Raw genomic sequence first — 23,479 nt, forward strand, 5'->3', positions numbered from 1 at the left:
CCAATGCATTTCAGAATGTGGTACACATCAAAAGTGCAAACTACTTCTGTATTAACCTTTCTTCAACATTTTGACTAAAACTTAGTGAAAGCTTTCAAATAATTCACCTGGAAAATTACCGCATTCCCTTTGGCTGACATTAATAGGCCGTCCTTCAGGCGAAAAAATCACTTCGACAGAAACTTTTAATTGAAAGCAAGCAAAGCGTGCAAAGTTTCTTGAGAAATAAGTAGTTAGCAGTGCTTCCACACGTTTGCGCTAAAATTTTGCGAAATGCTAAAATAATGCCACCACCAGAAAACAAACACAAAATACCGATGCATACATGGGGTTATAGCGCAACTACCACACAAGTATGCATATACGTTTTCGCAAGAGAGAAAACAAAAACGAAAACTGCGCTTAGTTACAGGGATTATATAATTTATTGCACAATTCAAAGTATGGCTGCTTGTTTGCGGTATAAGCTTTGACAGCCTTCAAATGCTGTGGTATCCTTAACCTGCGCTAAGGACATGCTCTGACGTGCTGCCATCGCAACCACATTACGCTCGAAAAAGTATCGGCAGGGCGTGTTCAAATTAGCTGTATATGGATATGAGCGCAGAAAAGAAGTAATCAAAAATGAAAAGTGCAGAATAAATGTTTGACGGGTATACGCTCATGTAGTAACGAGCACCATGGAGCAGCTAATGTGAGCTCATGAGGACACATTATTAACGTGCAACGATGCACATAAATTCTGTTTAAATCATATTTAATGCAAATAAAAGCGAATCAAAGTGATATAAACTCCACTCGCCACTAACAAACGGGAAAACAAAAATTTCACTTAACGCAATAACTTTAATATTTTTTTTAGATGCTTGAGAGTGGGAGTGGCTTAAATATTCCAACTAAAATCGGCTAATAAAAACTCTCTGACAGTTCGTGCGATACTGGGTATTCATTTACATAAAGCGAAGTATGCAGTTTATGCAACAAAAAAAAAACGACTTTTCTCGTTAAAAGTTAATGTTTCTTAAGTAATCGGAAAGTATATAGGATTAGCAAGAGATTTTTATTTTTTTGTATAGGAGAATATGCACGTGTTCCGTGGCACCCTTTGTTTTCGTAACCGATGTGGTGTTTATTAATTCTTATTTTTAGGACCGTTTTTATTACCGGCATAAAGCAAATATTAGCTGCGAATACCTGTATGAAAATATCGCAATATAAGAAACTCAGAGTTGCATTAGTTTTTTTGAAGCAAACTCTTAAATAAATAATTTTAATCACAGTATTTAGAGCATGTAGCAGTTTACTGTCTAGAACTAATATACATCTTTAAAAATTAAATATTTTCAATGCGAGAACTGTTATAGAGTTTTTAGACAGAAGCTAATTGATCAATTAACCGACCTCTGCTCGATTAAAACGCTTATTAAGATCGATTTACCATACAAAATAAAATCTACATTTCTTTTTAATTGAATTGTAATCGACTTGAAAATCAAATGCAACTCTGCGACAATGATTCTGTCTGCGATTGGCTACATTTTTTTTATGAAAAAGGCTACGGTAGATGTCGCTGCGAAAAATATTAATGAGCTAATGAAACTTACCAACTTCTTATGAAAATCCAAAACAGAAATGTGTAACAACTGATCGGTTATCGAGTAGCCGGCAGTGTAAAAGGCAAAAAAAGGTTTCTCAATAAATATTTTAATTAATAAATAAATTTGGATGTCTAAATACGCTATTAGCCGTATTTGTGTTACGTATACGACACGGTGGTCATTACCTTTATTGAGTACAAATGGAAGTGTGTACAAATTGTAGAAGAGGTAAATAGTATTATTTCCTTAATATGAGAAATGATGCGCTCATAAATATGAACTAACCCATTAGAAGAACTAAAAGAACTGCGCGATATAAATAAAAAAGAATAATTTCTGCGCATAATTATAGTTTTCGCCAACTCGTCTAAGCCAAAAATGATTTTCTTTTAACGCCCTAAACTATAGAGCACTAAACTTGATGATACCGCAAGCAATTATCTGCCGCTTTATTGTTCCCACAATTATAGTAATTGCTTTTATTGGTTTTCTGCGCATTGTTTGGCGAAAGTTTCGCGAAAGTGATTTTCTTTTATGCGCTTTGACGAGCGAAATGGTTGTGATGGTCGATACCTGTGCCGCGAATATTTTAGCATAATTGTTCTCAGAAGTGAATGTTAAGATGTTTCTTAAGAAAGTGGAAAATATTCCGTTGTTTATTGTTTGTTTTATTGCTTTCATCTATTATTCATGGGCGAGAAGTAGTGTTTCAATAGTGTGAATGTATTAGAAAACGCATCAGAAGAAACGAGTTGAGTACTGAAATACTGCATTATCGCGGTAATGTGAATGAAATATTTACTGGTGAGACTAGTGAAGAGGCAATTTTACTAGGTACCAACATACCAAACAAAATTAAAGACTTAATATAATATTTCCAAGCGATGAAAACAATACCAGTTGTCTGTTAATGCGTTGAGCAAACATAATATTAAACAACAACCATCGCCAAATGCTACCATATATTGTATTATTTATAATTCGTCAGCTATGCTGCACTGCTAAAAAAGAATAAAATTGAGATAAGTACGTTTGCAATGCTGATATCATGCACCCACTACTTACCAAAAATACATAGGCATGTAACCAACGCTTAAGGGTGCTTAAGTGATGTACGCTCCGGTGCCGAAAATTGCAGAGGCTTACTATGCGAAGACATATATGTAGTTATACCCATACATGCTGATTGTTGAATGCGGTTATACTGCAGATTTTCCTCTCATATTTAACTTTATCCTTTAGCCAAACAGTTGGCTGGTTGTTTTCTTCTTTTTTCTACGTTTTTGGTTTTATTATTTTTACTCCTGTTTCCACCACGCATAGGCAATGAACTTTGCGGTGCAATGCTCTTCTGCTGCACTTTTCTATATGTATATGCGTGTATGTATCACAAGTAAGCTTTGGGAGACATTCCAATAGTTTATTATACTCTCGCAACAAAGTTGCTAAAGAGAGTATTATAGTTTTGTTCACATAACGGTTGTTTGTGTCACCCAGAAATAAAATAATTAGATATAGGGTTATATATATATAAATGATCAGGATGTCGAGTAGAGTTGAAATCCGGATGCCTGTCCATCCGTCTGTCCGTGCAAGCGATAAGTTGAGTAAAAATTGAGATATCTTAATGAAATTTGGTACACATATTCCTTGGCACCCTGAGGGGATTGACATATTTGGATGTATTTTTTTTTTTGTTGAAGTGAGCGTGGCCTCGCCCTCAAATAAGTTTTTTGTACATATCTCACAAACCAATAAAGCTATATGAACCAAATTTTCTGCAGCCGTTTGTTTAACGTACCCCATCACACACCATTAAAATAGTTGAAATCGGATAATAACCACGCCAAATGGAAAATGGGCGTGGCGTCATCCACTTATAGGTCAAAAACCATATCTCAGAAACTACTCGACCGATTTCAATGAAATTCGGTACATAATATTTTCTTGAAACCCTGATAACACGTGTGGAAAATGGGCGAAATCGGTTCACAACCACGCTTACTTCCCATATGATTTTCGTTATTCTATTGGACTTTATGCCGAATAAATGGGTCTTAATAAAACTATATCAATAATTTGCGAGAGTATAAAATGTTCGGTTGCACCTGAACTTAGCTTTTCCTTACTTGTTGTATATGGTTTAGTACAGAATTTTGTGGGTACTTTTTAAAGGGTTTTTATACAAAAATTTTAAAGTAGATAGGGTAGATAACTTATCTGAGCATAATCGTCAAAAATGTGTGACTTGACAAATCCATGATACAATTAAAATACTAATTCTGTCCACTCGGTTAAGAAATATTGATTAAGCATAATAGTAGTTACCCCGAGTAACATAGGCTAAAATTAGCTTATATTTTATATTATTGAGATCGGTTCAGATGAATTTCAGTTTATTCAGAAAGGCTGACTAACGGTGTGACTACAAAGCAGTTATTCGAGTTTCAAAAGCAACAAAAAGTACCATAGAGAGAAGTTTGGTGTCTATTGTGACATATACTTTATATTTTCAATGATAGTTAAAAAAAAAACAGTAAAAATTCAGATCTTCTGGTATATTTCTAATACTTTTCATGCCAAAATCATCTGCATATATAGATTAAGCAAATCTGAGAGCTGCTGGCATAAAATTGATATTATACTCGACCAATATTTTGAGCCATATTCTAGATAATCATACTTCAAAGAGACCCACTTACTGATGGTTGTTTGCATGCAAGCCATTGAACTGTTTTTCATAAGGAAAATCATACAAAATAACGCCTGAAGCATTTAATTACATTTAAACGCCTCCTACTAACCATTTGTGTTGAAAATGTGATGATTGCAGTTGTTGAACTCGATTGCTGTCAGGCATTAACTTCAATTAGAGTTTCTGTTGCGGACGTTACACTACAACGTTTATGTATATGCATATATGCTAGCATAGGAGTATTGTTTCGCCACCATTTGCTATGCATAGTAGGTTCAAAATTAAAATTAAATTCATTTACCTAAGCGACTTCCTGATATGAACGAATAACAAGTAACGAGTAGAGTTAAAAAAAATTAGAACATCTTCTCAAAGTCCATGTCGCCCCTTTATTTGTTCAAAAATGTGTTCGTTGCATATTTTCGAAGCATAAATAAACACGAGAACAAATTAATGCGCTTTGCGTTAACACAACATGAACGCGGCATACCCAATAACAAGCGAATACCACATGCAGGCGGGCCCCCAGTGCGTATGAGCATTTGCAATTCCATATCAGCATCTATATATGTATATATAGTACATACACGAGTACTGTGTACAAAATAATGCTGGAATTAACACGAACGACACATTCGTGGAAATCTACACTAACATATACATGCATACATGCAATTTGATATCATTTTCCGTTAGCTCAACACCGCAATCGGTCTCTGGTAGCGCCTTTCGCTGCTACTGGCTGGTACTTTGGCGGCTTCTATGGTTTCTTTCTATTCCTCATAAAGACAGGGTACATGTATATGAAAACACAATACCACAGACCACAACATCTGCCGAAGTACGTTTGTGCATTTTTATTGTGGGTGTTATTTAATTTTTTCCACTCCAGTAGTATTAACCAAAGAGTGAGCCGTTAATTGTGTTGGTTGTGTGCCCAATTTGTTAGGTGATATGCCGCATTTAATTAGCGAGGCTTGGCCTAAAACTATTAGGCGTGCAAACAATTAATAATTTTATACTCTAGCGAAGTAATTTACCTCCAGTTTGCTCTTTTGTTGTGAAATTTGTTATTTTTTGTAAAAAAATAAATATCAATGATTGCTTGTTTTTGTGAGTGTTAAGTTATTCACAAGTATTTTGGCTTGCCCAAAATCCTTGGGCTCAACCCTTACCGGATTAGTCAAAAATGTCTTTGACTAATAAGACACAAAATCGTATTTTACTCTTTTTCAATGTGGGTTGTCACATATGAAGTTATGGGCTGTTGTCGAATCAGACAAGAATAGACGTCTTGACTAATCGGTGTGGGTTAAGCCTTAGGAAGCTTTGTGTGACTCAATTTTCAAGGCTGAGAGGTATTTGAGTAACTCAATTGTACACATTACGAAGCGTCTCCATCTAGGAGTTAGTGTGGTACCGTTCGTTGAAAGCATACAATTGAGAAAGTCTTACTCAGTATAGTCTAACTTTGGAAGTTTCATGTTCTTGGGAGCCGATCCAACAACTTCCTGATCTCATGTCTAACTTTGGAAGTTTCGTGTTCTTGTGAGCCGATCCAAAAACTTTCTGATCTCATGTATTGACTTCTACAAGATGCCATTCGGATTACTTCATAGTATACAATCCGATTCATTTTATAACGCGGGCTAGTGTTCGACATTGACGGAATTCGGGATCTAATCTATAGGTTCGGATTAAACAGATTCGGAACTAATTATTTCAATGGTCTTCAGATTGTATACATAGTGTACAATTGAATATAAAATACGGACAGGTACAGATATGGAAAAATTAAGTTAGTTTAAATTCCGTTACACAATATCATTTTGTACTAAGTACTGTCAAGAGTGTAGCAGTACTTTGCACAGCACTCTCTCGTATTTGCATGGAATTCACCAACTTTGCATAAGTAGAACACTGATGTTTGCAATTTTCTACGGTTCATTACACCAGCCGGCACATGCCACAAGAGAGCGTGCTAAGGTGAAGAGAGATGTTTTTTTTTAGTAGCAAGTATATTTATTGCCACTGCAATGCGTGCGATATACTTAAAGAATCGAAATCTGATTAAAAACAGCAGCGGCGTAATGATGTGCTTGTCATCAATGTGGGCTGCTCTATATTTATGCCACAAAGGACAAAACACTTTTCTTCGATTTTTTCCCACTTACTTTCATGTGACTTTTTCCACAATGAGTACCCAGAGCAGATGGTGTAAGACGACAGCAAAAAATAAAGAAAAATAGAAACAAAAGCCGAACTGTGAGTATAAGATGCTTGCGTAATGACTTGTAAGGATATTTAGAGGACAAAACCAATGGCGACAGGACAGGCAGACGCCTTTCGAAATATCGATGCTATGTTGCACGAAGTGTTCTTGTTTAATGAGTAGCATTAATGTGAGTGGAGAGTTTTCATAAATGAGATTATGAATATTTTGCGTAAATTTATTTAATTTAAGTATATTGAAGTGTGTATATTTATAAGTTTACTCAATAATAATTTAAATTTTTTTCCAATACAAAAATTTAATTCATAAAATTTAAAAGCCGCATTTGCTTGAAAATATATATACATATGTATGTATAGCACAAATATAAATTCGTCTTCATTAAATTGAATTGCCAACATTATTTTTTATCACATTTTTCACTTGTATGCTTCATTTATTTAAGAATTGCTTAAATGTGTATTATTAAGTGCTCTTAACAGATATGAATGCGAGATAAAAATGTTGGGAGATTCATTTTCATTATTACATATTACATTTTGAATTCCGTTCGCTCGCTCTTTTGTAAGGATTTCGCGGTATTTGCATGCTTCATTTGTGGCTTCTTTCATTTGCATAACTCAGCTCATAGTTATTATTACGAAATACATAAAAGTACCTGAAAAATATATGTATATATACACAGAAACGTACACATATAGTGGATGTTGTATACAGAAAGTAGTAGAACAGAATCGCAATATATATATCCATATATGGAATTATATACTCCTAAAAAGACACCCTGCATATATTAATATACTATTATTATGGAATAAAATTATAGTTGCCGAATATTTATTTACAGTCAAGTTAGTTTTTCAGGTTTCTATAAGGTCTACAACTTTGCTTCCGCCGATTTTTTGTAAATTTAAGGCTTTATTGTATAACAAGTAGGGAAAGGCTAAGTTCGGGTGCAACCGAACATTTTATACTCTCGCAATTTATTTGACCCATATATTCTGATTAAAGTTCAATTGAATAACGAAAATCATCATAAATAATATATGGGGACTGAGGTAATTCCCGAACCGTTTTCACCACCAAGATATAATATATCGAATACTATACGCCCACCAAATTTTATATTATCTATAATTAGGTATATGGGATCTGGGGGAAGTTATTACCCGATTTTAACCACTTTTGGTACATAGACAAAATGTGATAGAAAAAAATTCATAGGGAATAAATTACATTAAAATATCTGAGAGATTTACCTATATTTTCGGTGAAAAATTACCATAGGGCACTGAGTGCTTCATATTCGATATCCGGTGCATTAAAAAGTCATGGTTCGACTTTTAGAAATTTTTCACAAGTGATGTCACAGCTCAAACACAGTATTTGTGTAAAGTTTTATTCCGATATCTTCATTGGTTCTTATTGCATATATTATAAAGTGAACGAATCCGAAAAATTCAAAATTGAGTTATATAGGAAGTAGACGTGGTTGTGAACCGATTTAGCCCATATTCCACCCGTGTCATCATGGTGTCAAGAAAGTGTTATATACCGATTTCATTGAAATCGATAGAGTAGTTCTTGAGATATGGTTTTTGACCCATAAGTGGGCGACGCCACGCCCATTTTCCATTTTGTAAAAAAATCTGAGTGCAGCTTCCATCTGCCATTTCTCATGTGAAATTTAGTGTTTCTGACGTTTTTCATTATTGAGTTAACCCACTTCTAGCAGTTTTCAACCTATCCTTTGTATGGGAGGTGGGCGTGGTTATTATCCGATTTCTTTCCTTTTTGGACTGTAAAAGTAAATTGCTAACAGAAACGACTGCAGAAAGTTTGGTTTATATAGTTTTTTTGGTTTGCAAAATATATACATAAAACATATTAAGGGCCGGGGTCACGCCCACTTTTCAAAAAAAATTACATCCAAATGTGCCCCTCCATAATGGGATCCTATGTTCCAAATTTTGTTTTCAAATCTTTATTTATGGCTTAGTTATGACACTGTATATGTTTTCGGTTTCCGCCATTTTGTGGGCGTGGCGGGGGACCGATTTTGCCCATTTTCGAATGCAACCTCCTCAGGGTGCCAAGGTATATGTGTTCCAAGTTTCATTAAGATATCTTAATTTTTACTCAAGTTATCGCTTGCACGGACAGACGGACAGACGGACGGACAGACATCCGGATTTCAAATCTACTCGTCATACTGATCATTTATATATATATGACCCCATAAGAACCGTTATGTGAACAAAACTATTATACTCTGTGCAAGATGTTGCGAGAGTATAAAAACGGTTACAAAAACGTTATTCAAAATAGGCCGTCGCTAGCTACTACTTTTGACCATCTTTCTGGCAGCATGTGTATTCCGTGACGAAAGAACTCCTCATCTTTCGAGTCGATCCAAGTATTAATCCAATTTTTGACTTCTTCATAAGAACTGAAGTGCTCGTTAGCTAGACCGTGTGCCATCGATTAGAACAAGTGGTAGTCAAATGGAGCAACGTCTGGAGAATACGGCGGGTGGGGTAAAATCTCCCATTTCTGCGTCTCCAAATATTTTTTGACCACCTTTGCGACGTGAGGCCGAGCATTGTCATGCTGGAGAATAACTTTATCGTGTCTTTCCTTGTACTGTGGCCGTTTTTCTTTTAGTGCTCGGCTCAAACGCATCAATTGCGTTCGGTATCGATCTCCTGTGATGGTTTCAGTCGAGTAATGCTTCCAATTCAGCATCTTCGAAAATCTTCTCCCTTCCACCACCATGTCGGTCTTCAACTTCATAATCACCATTCATAAAACGTTGAAACCATTCGCGACATGTTCTTTCACTTGGGGCAGCCTCACCGTACGTATCCGAAAGCATTCGATGAGCGTCTGCCGCACTTTTCTTGTAATTAAAAAAGAAAAGCAAAATTTCTCGCAAATGTCGAGAATTCGGCTCAAAAAGTGACATTTTCAGTTTAGGTTTGGGATGCAAACAGATCTCTACAAATATTTTGTTGGGTTAATGTTGACACAAATGTTCAAGATCGATACAAAAGGATTTAATCCACCAGTGCTTGACCCTAGAGACATCTATTGGAAAATGGCGGAAGCAAAGTTGTTGACCAATAGTATTAAAATGAACTTGGTGTTTAGCAAGATCTTCCCTTCCGTTTTTAGCTCTTTATTCAATATTTTATAAAAAGTGTTACAGTGATCGGATTTAGTTCAAATGATGGAACAACTCACTCTTCCTGTTGGCCAATTCTGGATGCTTCTGGTCGATCGCCTGCTTCAAGCGGTCCAGTTGTTCGCAATAGAATTAAGCGACTGGCCATATGGGAGCAGCTCATAATGGATGATTCCCTTCCAATCAATCCGGCTTGGCCACTATTTGGGACGATTCTCCAACCTTCGACCACGACCGTTTTCGCTTGATGCTGTCGTATATGATCCATTTTTCGTCGCCAGGCACCATCCGCTTTAAAAATGTGTCGAGTTCGTTCCGTTTCAGCAGCATATCGCAGGCGTTGATTAGTCCAGAATGTTTTTTTGCGTCAAAGCATGCGGCATCCAAACATCATGTTTTTTTGTGTATCCAGCTTTCTGCAGATGGTTTAAAATGGTTTGGTGACTAACTCCCATCTCATGGGCGATGTCACGAGATGCCACATACCGGTCTAACTCGATGTTTTCCATGATTTGATCAGTTTGCATCGTCACAGGTATTCCCCCGGCTGGCTTATCCATGGTGTCGTTTTCACACGCTCAGAATCGTCGAAACCATTCCTCCGCAGTTCGAAGTGATAGAGTACCATCTCCCAAAACACCATTAACCTCACGGAATGTTTCTCTAGCGGATTTGTCTTTAACGAAAGAAAACTTTAAAATAGCGCGAATTTCGGTGTTACTGAATTCCATGTTTGCACGTCTATAACTGTTGAACGCAATATCCAAACTAATCATGCATAGCCGTCGTTTTGTGGGTTATGGCAAGACCTTTTAAAGATTTATAGTATTGCCAGATACGAGCTCTGTAGCGCTTTATACATAGCCGCGAAATTCAAAAGACAAAACAACCTAATATAATGTTTACAAATATATTGTACCTATCGGAAATATTTTTTGTTCCCATATGTTGTCCTGAGGTTTTATTTACGAAGAGGAGTCACGTTGTTTTAACTAGAAAGAATAATGATTACATTACTCGTTTTGTTATGATAAAGTCAATATCGAACCAATATCAAAATAATTCTTAAATCTTGAATCAAATTGAAAACTCCACCCCAGGTTTGGAGTGAATCCGATTTGTAAATTCTATCCTTTAAATTAACACTATTTCTGATGATTTCTAACATATAAAGCCATTACTCTGCAGTCGTTGCTTGCCATGATCAATTAAGTGATACGCTTTACTTTCATACATAGATACACACATACATTCACAACAAGTATTCATATTATACAAGGATGTTTGTGACACACATCATAAACAATTCACTTTGCTATAAATAATGTGGGAATCATGTATTTCCATGGCATTTATACTCATAAGCCATAAACCATAAATGTTGTGCTCAATAAATTCAATGAAATGGAGAAGAGCATGTGAGCATGCTATGGACAAAGACCTTCTGCGCGTAACTACTATAACTGTGGACGTCCAACAGTGGTGAGGATATGTGTGTGTGTGTGTAGGAAAAAAGGTGGCGCTGATATTTGAGTCAGCAGTCTTCCACAGATGTTGAGCGTGTCGCCTTGACTTGAGTATGATTTATATGTGCGATTGTGATTAATTGTGTGGTAACAAAAGCAACAACAACAACAAATCATGACACAAATAATTTGCAAATTATGCTGCAGAAGGAGAGTTCCATGCGATGTTTGCAATAAATTCAAAATACGCTGAATAATTGATAGTAGTCAATGTGTTTGCACGATATTATTCAGCAGTATATTTTTTATTGAGTGTTTACCGGAGTGTATGAAATCGAAATGAAAACGTTTTATTTGATTGCAACCCCCAAATGACCCCTAAGCTTGTATGCGAAGCTATGAGGGCGCAACATAAGAAATGGTTCAAAATTTTGCATTGAACTTGACGCCGTAAATTTGCGCACGAGCCCGCCCATATCGCGCCTTGGTAACACACGCCTCTGCGTCAAATTGAATCCCCAAACGATGCGTCGCCTTAATCATAATGTAATTTCAGTTAGTCAGTTAATGACGTCGTTGTTTAATGTTGCACGCAGTCAGTAAGTCTGCTTCGATTGGCCATGGCGAGCGTGCGTTGCGTGCGTAACCGCCATTCACGTCGATTTTTCAATTATCCACGATTTTTCTATTGCACACAGTTTATATGGTGAAACGCGCCGGTGTAAAGGTCTCGTTGTAGTACCGGCTGTTGCGCTACAAAGAACTTTGTTGCATACTTAATGGCTTCGTTCATTGGTAAATGTGACAGCCAGTGCTAATTAAGTGTAAAAGGATTCAGTGCCATTTTACACAGGATATTCTTGTAAATCAGTAGTTAATCATAGTGGTCATTGTACATTTATTAATAACTAATGACGGCATAAAACTACTTTCAGTCTAAATTAAATGTGCTATATATTTAATAGATTGTAATTATAAAATGTATAGTGGAATTAAGTTTGTATTCATAAAAATAAGACATGAATTAATTTAGGACCATAAAGTCAGAGTCTCACTGTAATGATATTCAACTCGCTTTCCGGGCCTGACTCCTTATTTGATTATTTATACAATAAGTACATCTGGAACCCCACAAATTACTGGCGCCAATAGCAACCAAAGTCAAAGTTTACAGTTTCCAAAAATTCTTCCATTACTTTGTAGGTAGTTAGGCTTTGTAGGCAACTCTGGTTTTATTCCGAGTCCAATTAACACTAGCTGCGTCATTTTGATGCACGAATCTTAGACTTTTTTATTACTGTTATCACGTTTCATCTTTTCGTTCAAACCATTTTGTGCTTTCGATGAAGCTCCTTATATCCGATTTAAGGTTTGGTGTCTGATGGATTCCAAGTATTCTGTGTCGGACCTACGATAGGGCAGTGGAAGTGGAGTATAGTTTCATTACTCCCTATCGGATTCATGTAGAAAAGCTCCTGACTTTGCCAATCCGTCGTGTTTCGTTACCGAAAATGTTGCAGTGACCGGGAACCCAGACCAAGTCAAGGTGGAGTTTGTCTTCCGGTGAGCTCAATGCTTTCTTGCAGTTATGGACTATACTTCCAGTCATGAGCCTTGTCGTCGCCAAGAGTGCCACCTGGATATCTGTGAATATTTTTGCTTTAAGTATCCTCTCGTAGTTATTCAATAGAGCTTCACAAGTGTTCTCCAACTTCTACAATAGGAGATGGGCGTAAAACCGGGTTTATTTATCCAAATCAACATTGTGGGAATTATGTGGTGTTCCTCTAAGCTCGTAAGAGTAGTTTGTGTTTGGGATGCACCCACTACTATTACCTAAGCCCCTTCGCCACGCCAAGGTGACCAACGTTATATTTCAAAAGAAAAAACAAAACATAATTTTTACATGAATTATATGAGATTATTTTACAGAAAATCGTATCGTATCTACAGTTTCATACTTCTGATTGGGTTTGATCGATGTTCAAAGAATGAATTGTATTTAGTCCAATATAGTTATAATCGTAGTATTCAGGATCATCAAAGTAGTATTCAGAAGACAATCAAAAGACGTACTGTATATTAAAAATTAGTTCGACACAAAAATATTTTTAATAGCACTCCGTATGAGGTACACTATTATTAACTTGACAATAGGTATGAGACATATGTGGTAGAAAAGTTTAGAGTTTGAAATTGCTATTCATACGTTTTATTTTGAGACTATCTACTTTAATCTTAGATATCATAGAAAGTTCCGTATGTTTTTAGTTGTTATTCAAATCCTAAAAAAAAATTTGCATATTTTCGTACATCATGTGCCTTTAAATGATCAGATATCGATATCCTTCTAAACCTGAAACATGCAACAACTTTAAAATTGGTTTACGTTATCTCATATCTCTCCAAAAAATTAAGCACGTACATTGAGGAATGCATTAAAGTTGTACGTGGTATTTTAAAATCATGTGTATATGCATTTTTCTTTACCACTGTGCGTGCTTTCAGCTATACCACTTATTTGCTCGGTGCAGTATAAAAAAGTAATTGTTTTTGCATTGTTCGCATGTTGTATGGCAATAACATTGTATTTGTGCTTACGAAACAAATGAACAATATAACAATGTATCGCTGAACCGGTACTGTGAGCAAATATAATAAACCCAGAAGGAACAATTCGAGCTGGTCATAATTTACGTACACAGATTGAATGCCAAAATAAAGGTTGGTTCTTACCAAGCTTTTGTAAAGTCATTTCAGTAGAAAAGGTCATTAGGACGCGTTGTCTTATAAAGTCTGCGGAGACTTAATTCGAATTTAGTATTTGAAGAACCAGATATTTGTTTTCTCTATATCTTCAATCAAGTTTCTGAGCTCTATTTTAATATAAGTCCGTATGTGAATTATCAAAAACAAAATCGATAAAGTTGTAGAAGCAGTGGTTCTAAAAGTGATGATGGAATTTCGCCTTCGTCCTCACACGACCACACGACGTAAAACCAACTCAATAACGGTACATTCATTTTGCGCACACACTGTTCGTACTCAGCACTTCGGGCGTCATTTAGAACAATTATATTTGATATACGAGTATATCGTACCAACTCGACCTAACTATTGCACTGCCATTTCGAGTTGATATTTCGTATTTAACTGCTAACTGCTTTTTATTTATAACTGTTTGGCCATTTACATACTGCTGCATCACTTAACCCACTGAACTTTATAAAATCAATACGAAATTGTTTACAACCATTGCTGCAATTGGCCATTTACGGTCTGTTGTTGCCGCCAGCCGTAGCTTTTGCTACCATGGCAGCCGTAAACTATGCTAATTGTTTGAGCCACCGCTTTTGTAGTGGGTTTGGTGCACTGGTGATGTCTGCCAATGGTTGAATACGACGCAATGCAGTCAGCTGTTTGGCATTTGGCCGGCGCTTTGGGGCACACATTGCTCATTTGATTTGTGATTGCTGTGCTGGCAGAGGCATGGAGGTGGCACGATTGCTATAAATGATGTACCGTTATATGTGTATGTGGGCGATGCTCTGCTTGCTGTTGCTTGTGTCCGTAGCAAAGCGCCATAGCTAGTTAAGTTGACATTTTGATTTTAACTATTTCTATTTTAATCTTCTTCTACTTCTTGCTGAACTTAACAACTTTACGACAATCCGACTGTAGGGAGTTAAGAATCACCACAACTCAAATTAAAATTGCAGCAGCATTTGTCGACAAGGCCTGCTGTAGTGTGGTGTGTGTGAGGTGGTGATTAAGTGGCTTTTGGCTTTTAATTGCAAACAGCTGTTTCAGCTTGCATTATCTGCCTGGCGGGAGAATAAATCAACAGCAGGGTAACTCTGGCAACGCATCATCTCTATCACTTTGCTAGCATCGCTAGCAATGTTTCTACACTATTCATGTTGCATCACTAAGTGCTTTTCGTTAATCCTTTAATCCCTTGAAACGACAAACCCATCATTGACTTATGTAATTTGTTGAAGCACAAACATTTGTGGTGAGTAATTGTAAGGTCCACGTTTTTTGGTCAGCTGCCATCTCTGGCGTTCGTTTACTGCTCACATTTCTCTCGCATTTTTTGTTGAACATACATATTTGTTTGTGTGTGTCTTTCCTGATTTGTTTGAATTCAATTTAGGCGACAAGCTGTCATTTGGGCATTGCAAAAGCATTAATCAACACAAACTGTAGCTAGGCGCATTGTCAGTCGCATAGCTCTATACTCATGCATATGGACATTTATATTGCCTATATTATAGTCGTGTGTGTGTAGACTAGATGTCCGCAATGTCATCTATGTCCTCTATGTCACCTCAGTCAACCGCAATGACAGACCATCGACTGTTGTTGCTTGTGTTGTTTTACAGTTAGTGGTTTGAAATACAATCGTAATGGCGAAAAATTGGATAGTCGCCAAGGCAAAACAAGTTGTAAATTGTTTAACATTCCACTTGTTTACTACACAACCACTCGTATACCATTATTTCAAGCAGACATAGCCTTGTACTGTTAGTTTATATATGTATAAAACTCCATATACTATGGAAGATTTAGTTTTTATACTACAATAGATTTTGGAATACATTTTTTTTCAATTTTGGTTTTTCGACGAAAACTTCGTAATGTTCCTAAAATAATTGCAAATTAACTTGATCATATATAATAGCGTTTTTAGACAGCCAAATTAATTGATCAATTACAATTTTTATTGAGAAACACTTTTTTGCCTTTTATACTGCCGGCTACCTAACGATAACCGATCAGCTGTTATAAATTTTTGTTTTTGCTTTTCATAAGAAGTTGGTAAGTTTCATCAGCTGATTAATATTTTTAGCAGCGTAGCTTTTGTTTAGCAAAAAATTCTGCCAATCGCAGACAAAGAGCGTATATCGTACGTATATGTCGCAGACTTTCATTCGTTTTTCAAGTCAATTAAAATTCCATTAAAAATAAATGAATATTTTATTTTGTAAGGTAAATCGATGTTAATAAGCGTTTTAATCGAGCAGAGGCCAGTTAATTGATCAATTAGCTCCTGTCTAAAAACGCTATAATAGCGTATATCGTACGTCTTTGTCGCAGAGTTGCATTTGATTTTCAAGTCGATTAAAACTCAATTAAAAATAAAATGTAGATTTTATTTTGTATGGTAAATCGATCTTAATAAGCGTTTTAATCGAGCAGAGGCCGGTTAATTAATAAATTAGCTCCTGTCTAAAAACGCTATAAGATGTATCTCAATATACTGGATGTGTCATCATTCATGTTGGTACTTCTGATTTAGATAGTCTAATATAATTATCAAAAAAACAAAATATTGTCTGATTCAGAGCCTTGATATTTCCTATATTTATCTGCCTTTCTTTCTGTATAGCTCGCATATTATATATATTATATATTTTTTTTTCTCGAACCTTTTACTGTAGTATAATAATACAATTTAATCAATTTTTAATCGTTTCGTAAATACTATATTTATAATTTTCTTTAATATCCTTCACTTAAATATCCATTTACTTAATTCTTTTTAGCAGCTCCATTCGGAGTATCGGAGCACTTATCGCTGGCATGAGTTCACAGGCAATTCGCGGCCAGAAGTGGTGCGTCGTGCGCCAGCACCTAATCCAAGTCAATTCATCGGTGAGTTACAATATTTACATATATTAATACCAATATGAATAATGTGCATACGCTGCTTGCTAGAATAAAAATATTATTAGCATGTAGAAATGTATAATGATTTATGTATGCTTGAACGCTTAACTTCAATTACTATTCAATACTATCTTAAGCCTCATTAACAGGTCCAACGAATGAGCCACCATTACCTAGGCGGAAAAAATGTCCAGAATTGGCATACAAGTCGCACGAATTTATTATCGGTTCGGAGTATACAGATGCGAGAGGTGGACATGCTGGTGCCAATCGATCAGCCAGGGTGAGTTCAACTATCATTATTTAGCTAAACATATAATTCATATATACCGTAAAACTTTATAAAAATTCATGTTATTCAGAGTTCCAAAAAATTATACGATACATATTTTTTTCTGAGCGTAAATTTATTTGTTAACATTATTCTATGAGTTGTTTATTGAGATATATAAACATAACCCCAATTTCTACCAGAAAAATGTAACATTTTAAAAATCTTTAAAACATATATTTACATACATACATGTATAATTTACATACATACATATTTATGTATGTATTTCCATGTACTCAAACATATATTGTGCAATTGTAAGCCATTTAATGACGGCCTTCATGGAATGCCCATTTTTTTTTTAATATTTAGCAGTAATTCTCGTCTCTATCCCAGACAATGCCATGCATTAGAGCAATTATTTGTTGGTTTGTGTACGTCATGTCAAGTTTACAATAGTACTTAGCCAACATTAGAGCGGCGTGTCCTTGCTTAGATCGAGCGACACGACGAGATGCGCGCGGACAAGGACGTTTGTCGCACGAACTAGTATTTTTTTAACTAAACAGTAAACTGTTTTCAAGCATTTACAGCTACTAGCAAATGAATATATGAGCGAGTGGGCGAATAGTAAAATATATTTAAATGCCTTTGAGCAAATAATACAAAAAACTCGCTCTTTCTGCGGTTCGGTGGATTAAAGTTTATTTAGTTATGGAAGTGTTAATTTAAATTTATCTGAAATCACATGCAAACCACATGAAATGAAATGCATATGTGTGAGTGCCTTTTTCCAAAAGCATTGCAAATGCATGTATGTACGTTGGTTTTCTCTTTTATTTTTGTGTGGTAGCAGCATTCACTTTTGACGCTCAGAATTAAAATTTTATTTCAATTTCATGGTTTGTTGATATTCTAAGCACGCTTTCACGCTAATTAATCTCCATATATGTATAATATTTTGAATGGGTTAGTTAAAATGAACATATGTATATTTATACATACGAGTATATGTATACATATGAAATGGTTTGGCTTTCCTTCTAATTAAAACTAATTAAATAAATGGTGGTCAGAAATTGAAATAACAAATCTACATCATGTAAAATTAAATAATTGATAAATGGATTGATAAATTCTGAAACAGTCAAAAATTAAATTGTCAATAAATTTTTTTACGGACATACTATCATTATGTATATATATTTAGTCTATATTTGTAAACATCAGCATTCAAATTGGAGTTAAATAACCTCACAAGCTATAATTTTTGTCGTGTTTTTGTGTTTATAGGGTTTAAAATAGGAGAAACCCATTATCTTCATTCTTAATGCTTTTAATAAATCCCTTTAAATGACTTCTCCCATGAACTGTCTTAGTGAAATCTGCCTGCATATGCCATATATGTATATATATAGTTCCTGTTACTCCTGCAAGGAGCATAGGGCCACAGTAAAACAGTTCCAACCATTTCTGTCAAATGCCATACGCTTTATTTCGCCCCAACTTTTTCCTGTAGGTCTGAAGTCAGCCTCCAACTGTCTTCTCCACGTATGAGCAGGTCTGCCAACTCGCCTCTGTTAAGTCAGGACCCAATCAATAGCATTTCTTGCTATATCGTTTACAGGTTTGCGCAAAGTGTGCCCGATCCACGACCACTTACGTTTGAGAATTTCGAAACGCCGTGGGGTTTGTTGCGTGCGTCTCCATAGCGTTTCATTGGAAATTATATCCGGCCAGTAAATGCATAGTATTCTTCGAAGGCAACGATTGACCAAGGTTTGTAGTCGTTGTGAATCCCTGGTGATGGCATTCCAAGTCTCACAGCCATACAACAAAACAGATTTTATGTTGGAGTCAAACAACCGCACTTTTGTTCGAATGGATAACTGTTGAGACTTCCAAATATTTTTGAGCATTCCAAATTCTTGTTTTGCTTTTCCTATGCTGCGATTATTTATTTCCTCAGAGGAACCTCCAGAAGCGGTTATCGTGCAGCCAAGATATACGAATGATTCAACATCTTCTACGTATTCTCCAAGTATATGCAGTGGACTCTTATTGTTGGTGTTCAAACGCATAATTTTTATACTCTCGCAACAAATGTTGCTAAAGAGAGTATTATAGTTTTGTTCACATAACGGTTGTTTGTAATTCCTAAAACTAAACGAGTTAGATATAGGGTTATATATAAAAAAGTGATCAGGGTGACGAGTAAAGTTCAGATCCGGATGTCTGTCTGTCCGTCCGTCTGTCCGTCCGTGCAAGCTGTAACTTGGGTAAAAATTGAGATATCTTGAAACATAAGAAGGTTAAGTTCGAAAATGGGCGGAATCGAACCACTGCCATGCCCACAAAATGGCGATAACCAAAAACACAAAAAGAGCTATAACTAAGCCATAAATAAAGTTATGAAAATAAAATTTGGAACATAGGATCGCATTAGAGAGGGGCACATTTGAATGTAATTTTTTTTGGAAAAGTGGGTGTTACCCCGCCCCAAATAGGTTTTTGGTATATATCTTGCAAACAAATAAAGCTATATAAACCAAACTTTCTGCAGTCGTTTATTTTAGCAGTTTCCTTATACAGTTCAAGAATGAAAGAAGTCGGATAATAACCAGGCCCACCTCCCATACAAAGGTTAGGTTGAAAATGACTAAAAGTGCGTTAACTCACTAACGAGAAACGTCAGAAACACCAAATTTTACATACGAAATGGCAGAAGGAAGCTGCACTGAAATTTTTTTTACAAAATGGAAAATGGGCATGGCGTCGCCCACTTATGGGTCAAAAACAATATCTCAAGAACTACTCTACCGATTTCAATGAAATTCGGTATATAACACGTTCTTGACACCCTGATGACACTGGTAGAATATGGGCGAAATCGGTTCACAACTACGCCTACTTCCCATATAACGCAATTTTGAATTTCATCTGATTCCTTCACTTTATAAGATATACATAAGGAACCAATTAAGATAGCAAAATAAAAAGATAGTGATAAAAATACTGTATTTGAGCTGTGACATCACTTGTGGAAAAATTGTCAAAATCGGGCTATGACGTTTCAAAGCCCCTGATATCAAACATTAAGAACTTAGTGCCTAAGGGTAATTTTTCACTGAAAATATAGGTAAATCTCTAAATAAGTAACGAGAGTATAAAATGTTCGGTTGCACCCGAACTTAGCCTTTCCTTACTTGTTTGAGATTAATTTTAAGACCTGCGTTTGTGGATGATTCGGCTATATCGTCCTATTAACCTAACCTAACTAACCTAACTTCTCGAAACACCAAGTTAACATAATTACATCTCAGTCCCGTCTTTTCAGCTTAGAGTAGATCACTTTCTGCCTCTGTAAACATCAGCAGACACTACAGAGATAACTATCAAAGTTAAAAGCTAAAAATTGAAAATTTTGGTAAAATATTTTAATAGTTCCATCTTACACAGATGCAGAATAGATTAGAATTCCTAACTAATTTAAGTTAATTTTTAATTTAAAATATCCGACTTTTAATTAACTTGTTTCTCTCAATTTTATTTCGAAGTCTGAGGAGCGTGGTACGCCATCACGTCGCAGCAAATCTGAGGGACCACCAGCTGTGCCCAACGGACGTGCGTATGCCATACCGGAGGAGGTTGATGGACCGGCTAAAAAACAGGTATGTTTTTAGGAGCATGACCAATTAAAATTGAATTTAGTTTTAGACACATATGTATATGCTAAAAGTATGTCATTTATATTTATGTTCAAATATAGCTATTTACATATATTATATAGTACGAACTGTGTATTGTGATCTTGTACAGAGCAAATATTTATGTGTGTGTCTCGTGAGTTGAGTTAATACTTAGCTGAAATGCAAAATATTTGAGTCTGTTAATAGTCGAGTTGTTATCTTATCGTTTGTATATATAGTCATTATCATAAGATATTTGAAGTTACCTTTAGTTACCGTTAGTGATTTCAAGAATGATAAGTTCAATTGAATTTATTTCTGTAAGAAGTCTGAGACTTCATTGTCCGTTGAACATACTAACGCAACATTTTTTGTTTTGTTACAAATGTTCGAGTCCTTTATATTTATTTTAGTTCTGAAAATTCTATCAAAAAGACAATTACTTCAACTTGGTCACTATTAAGCCAGATATGAATTTTCAGCAAATCAACAATTATCTTTAGTAAATATGTATGAATGTCAGCATAACTCCTGACAGAATCATCTAAAATGAAAAAAAAAAACAAAAATAAGTGTCTTAGTTAAGACCATAAACTCGTGTTTGAACGAAGGAAAGATAAAAAAAGTAAAAATTGGAATTTTGGCAGTAATTTTTCTACACGAGTAAATTGTATCTCGAACACATGTGCAAAATTTTATCAAGATCGGTTGAGTAGTTTTCGAGAACATTAGATAACCGACTTTGAAAACACGGTTCCGAGAAAAACGAATTTAAAGTTTTGAGTAACAATAATATCTGACTTGGAGCGCACACCTTACAAAGGCTGTATCTCCGAAACTATTATTCGGATCGACTTGAAAGTTTAGGATAATATTCTTGAGAGGTTCATGTATGTAGAAATTAATAAGCCAACAAATTTATGAAGCCCATGTAACCCCTTAAAGCATCTCAGACTAGATTTAATTATGTCTAAAAGCATCAAGTTAAGCCATTCTAACCCATTATTCTCGCTTGGGTACACAAAACCCATTTGATCTCATTGTACTCACTTGGTTGAAAAAAAACAAGATTTTTGCTGTACCCAACCGAGTACAATGGGATAGAATGGGTTAATTATGAAAAAACTAAACATTAGTGTTGTCACATAACTTATAAACAAATATATTAGTTATATACATGAAATTAAGTTTATCAATCCTTTAGCATGAGCATTTGCCAGGCATGTGAGTGAAATAAATATACAAATAAGTTGTTTGAGAAATTAGTTATATATATTATATTTAGCTGTAAAATTATAACTGTGGTTCGGTTGATTACTAAGCATGTTAATGTGTTTAGTTGTTGATTTAATTATATGTGATAACAAGTAATTACATTACAACATAGTATTTTAATACATTATACGATTACTCAATTGATTTTGTAAACATTTTAGAATTCCTGTAAATAAATTGAATGAATGTTCATTTTATATATTATATTAATTACTTCATTGTTGATTCTCAAAAAATTTGTATCACGACTAGCAAAGTAATCCTGAGCAAAGTTTAATGTTAGTATAGTTCCATGAATCTACGTACATGTGTCTTTCATCCATTTAAATTACAAAATATGTCGAATTTGTTTCTGGTGAACATAAGTAAAACCTCTTTTCTATCATCCAAAACTAAATGCACGAGTAAAAACTATATTTGTAAGAGAACGAATGTTAATTTGCTTTATTTATGGTACTTTTTGCTGTTGTACCATTTATTTCTTTCAATCCATCAATGTCCCATTCAATTTCGGTCTCAAGAAATGTGTAACAAAATTCACCGACGGAAAATTCATTTTACCTCAATGCACAATTTGACGCAACCAAAAGTGAAACTGCGAATGCAATCCATTTATATTATGTGCTATAAAGATAAATGCGCACACATATACACATATACATGTGGTGAAATGCAGCAGGAATATATTAGAGGCTTTTGAATTGGCAATTTCAACAGTTGCCACTTAACACACACTCATTTACACGCTTGTGCTGAGCTTCGTAAGCGTTTGTAAGCATGCTCTTATATTCTTAAGACATACTGGTATGCATTTAGATCACTAAGCACTTCAGCGGCATACTACTCTAAATTTTATGCGAGCACATTCAATTGGCAAAGTTCGATTTACTGTTGCCAGTTGTTGTAGTGCCTATTCGTACATGGGTGCTGAGAAATCGTGAAAGGCGCACTGAGGACTTTTCAAAAAAACTAGCTGAAAATAAAAAGTGAATTGGAATAAATTTTTTGTGCTTGACTATGTGTAAGTACACAAAGCAGGTGCTCGATATATTTTCCATGCGTTGAAAACTTGAAATGCGAATGTATTTGCTTGTCTTGTGTATGCTTCTTCGCTTGAGCCATTTTTCACTACAAAAATTCCAAAAATTTAATATTCGCGCAGCAACTATTTCTCATAAATTTTTCTCACATTATTTTTTCCAAAGATGAAGCAAGATTCGAAAAAGCAAATAGATTTGTGCTTGTACAGAGATGACCTTATCTATGTATATATGATTGTTTTTTTGTTCGAAATATTTTACGGATATTTTTTGTTGTAATTGTCGGATCCCGCCGGTTTTTTCTATCATAAATGCAATATGGCTATAGTCACCAGATCCAATCAGATGTAAA

At 35.3% G+C, this 23,479-nt stretch overlaps 1 protein-coding gene across 4 annotated transcripts in view; it reads left to right on the top strand.

Annotated features, from left to right (window-relative positions):
* LOC105218641 (neurofilament heavy polypeptide) overlaps positions 1-23,479 on the top strand; it is a 63,749-nt gene that overhangs the window by 14,363 nt on the left and 25,907 nt on the right. For 2 of the 4 annotated variants that reach the window (XM_054231525.1, XM_054231527.1), the window contains exons 4-6: positions 16,726-16,834; positions 16,987-17,132; positions 20,681-20,794. In XM_054231525.1, the coding sequence (XP_054087500.1) occupies positions 16,726-16,834; positions 16,987-17,132; positions 20,681-20,794 (369 nt within the window). The remainder of the gene's footprint in view (positions 1-16,725; positions 16,835-16,986; positions 17,133-20,680; positions 20,795-23,479) is intronic. The other 2 variants (XM_054231531.1, XM_054231535.1) reach the window with 1 other exon arrangement.

This window comes from Zeugodacus cucurbitae, chromosome 2 (genome assembly GCF_028554725.1).
Source record: "Zeugodacus cucurbitae isolate PBARC_wt_2022May chromosome 2, idZeuCucr1.2, whole genome shotgun sequence".
Lineage (NCBI taxonomy): Eukaryota > Metazoa > Arthropoda > Insecta > Diptera > Tephritidae > Zeugodacus > Zeugodacus cucurbitae.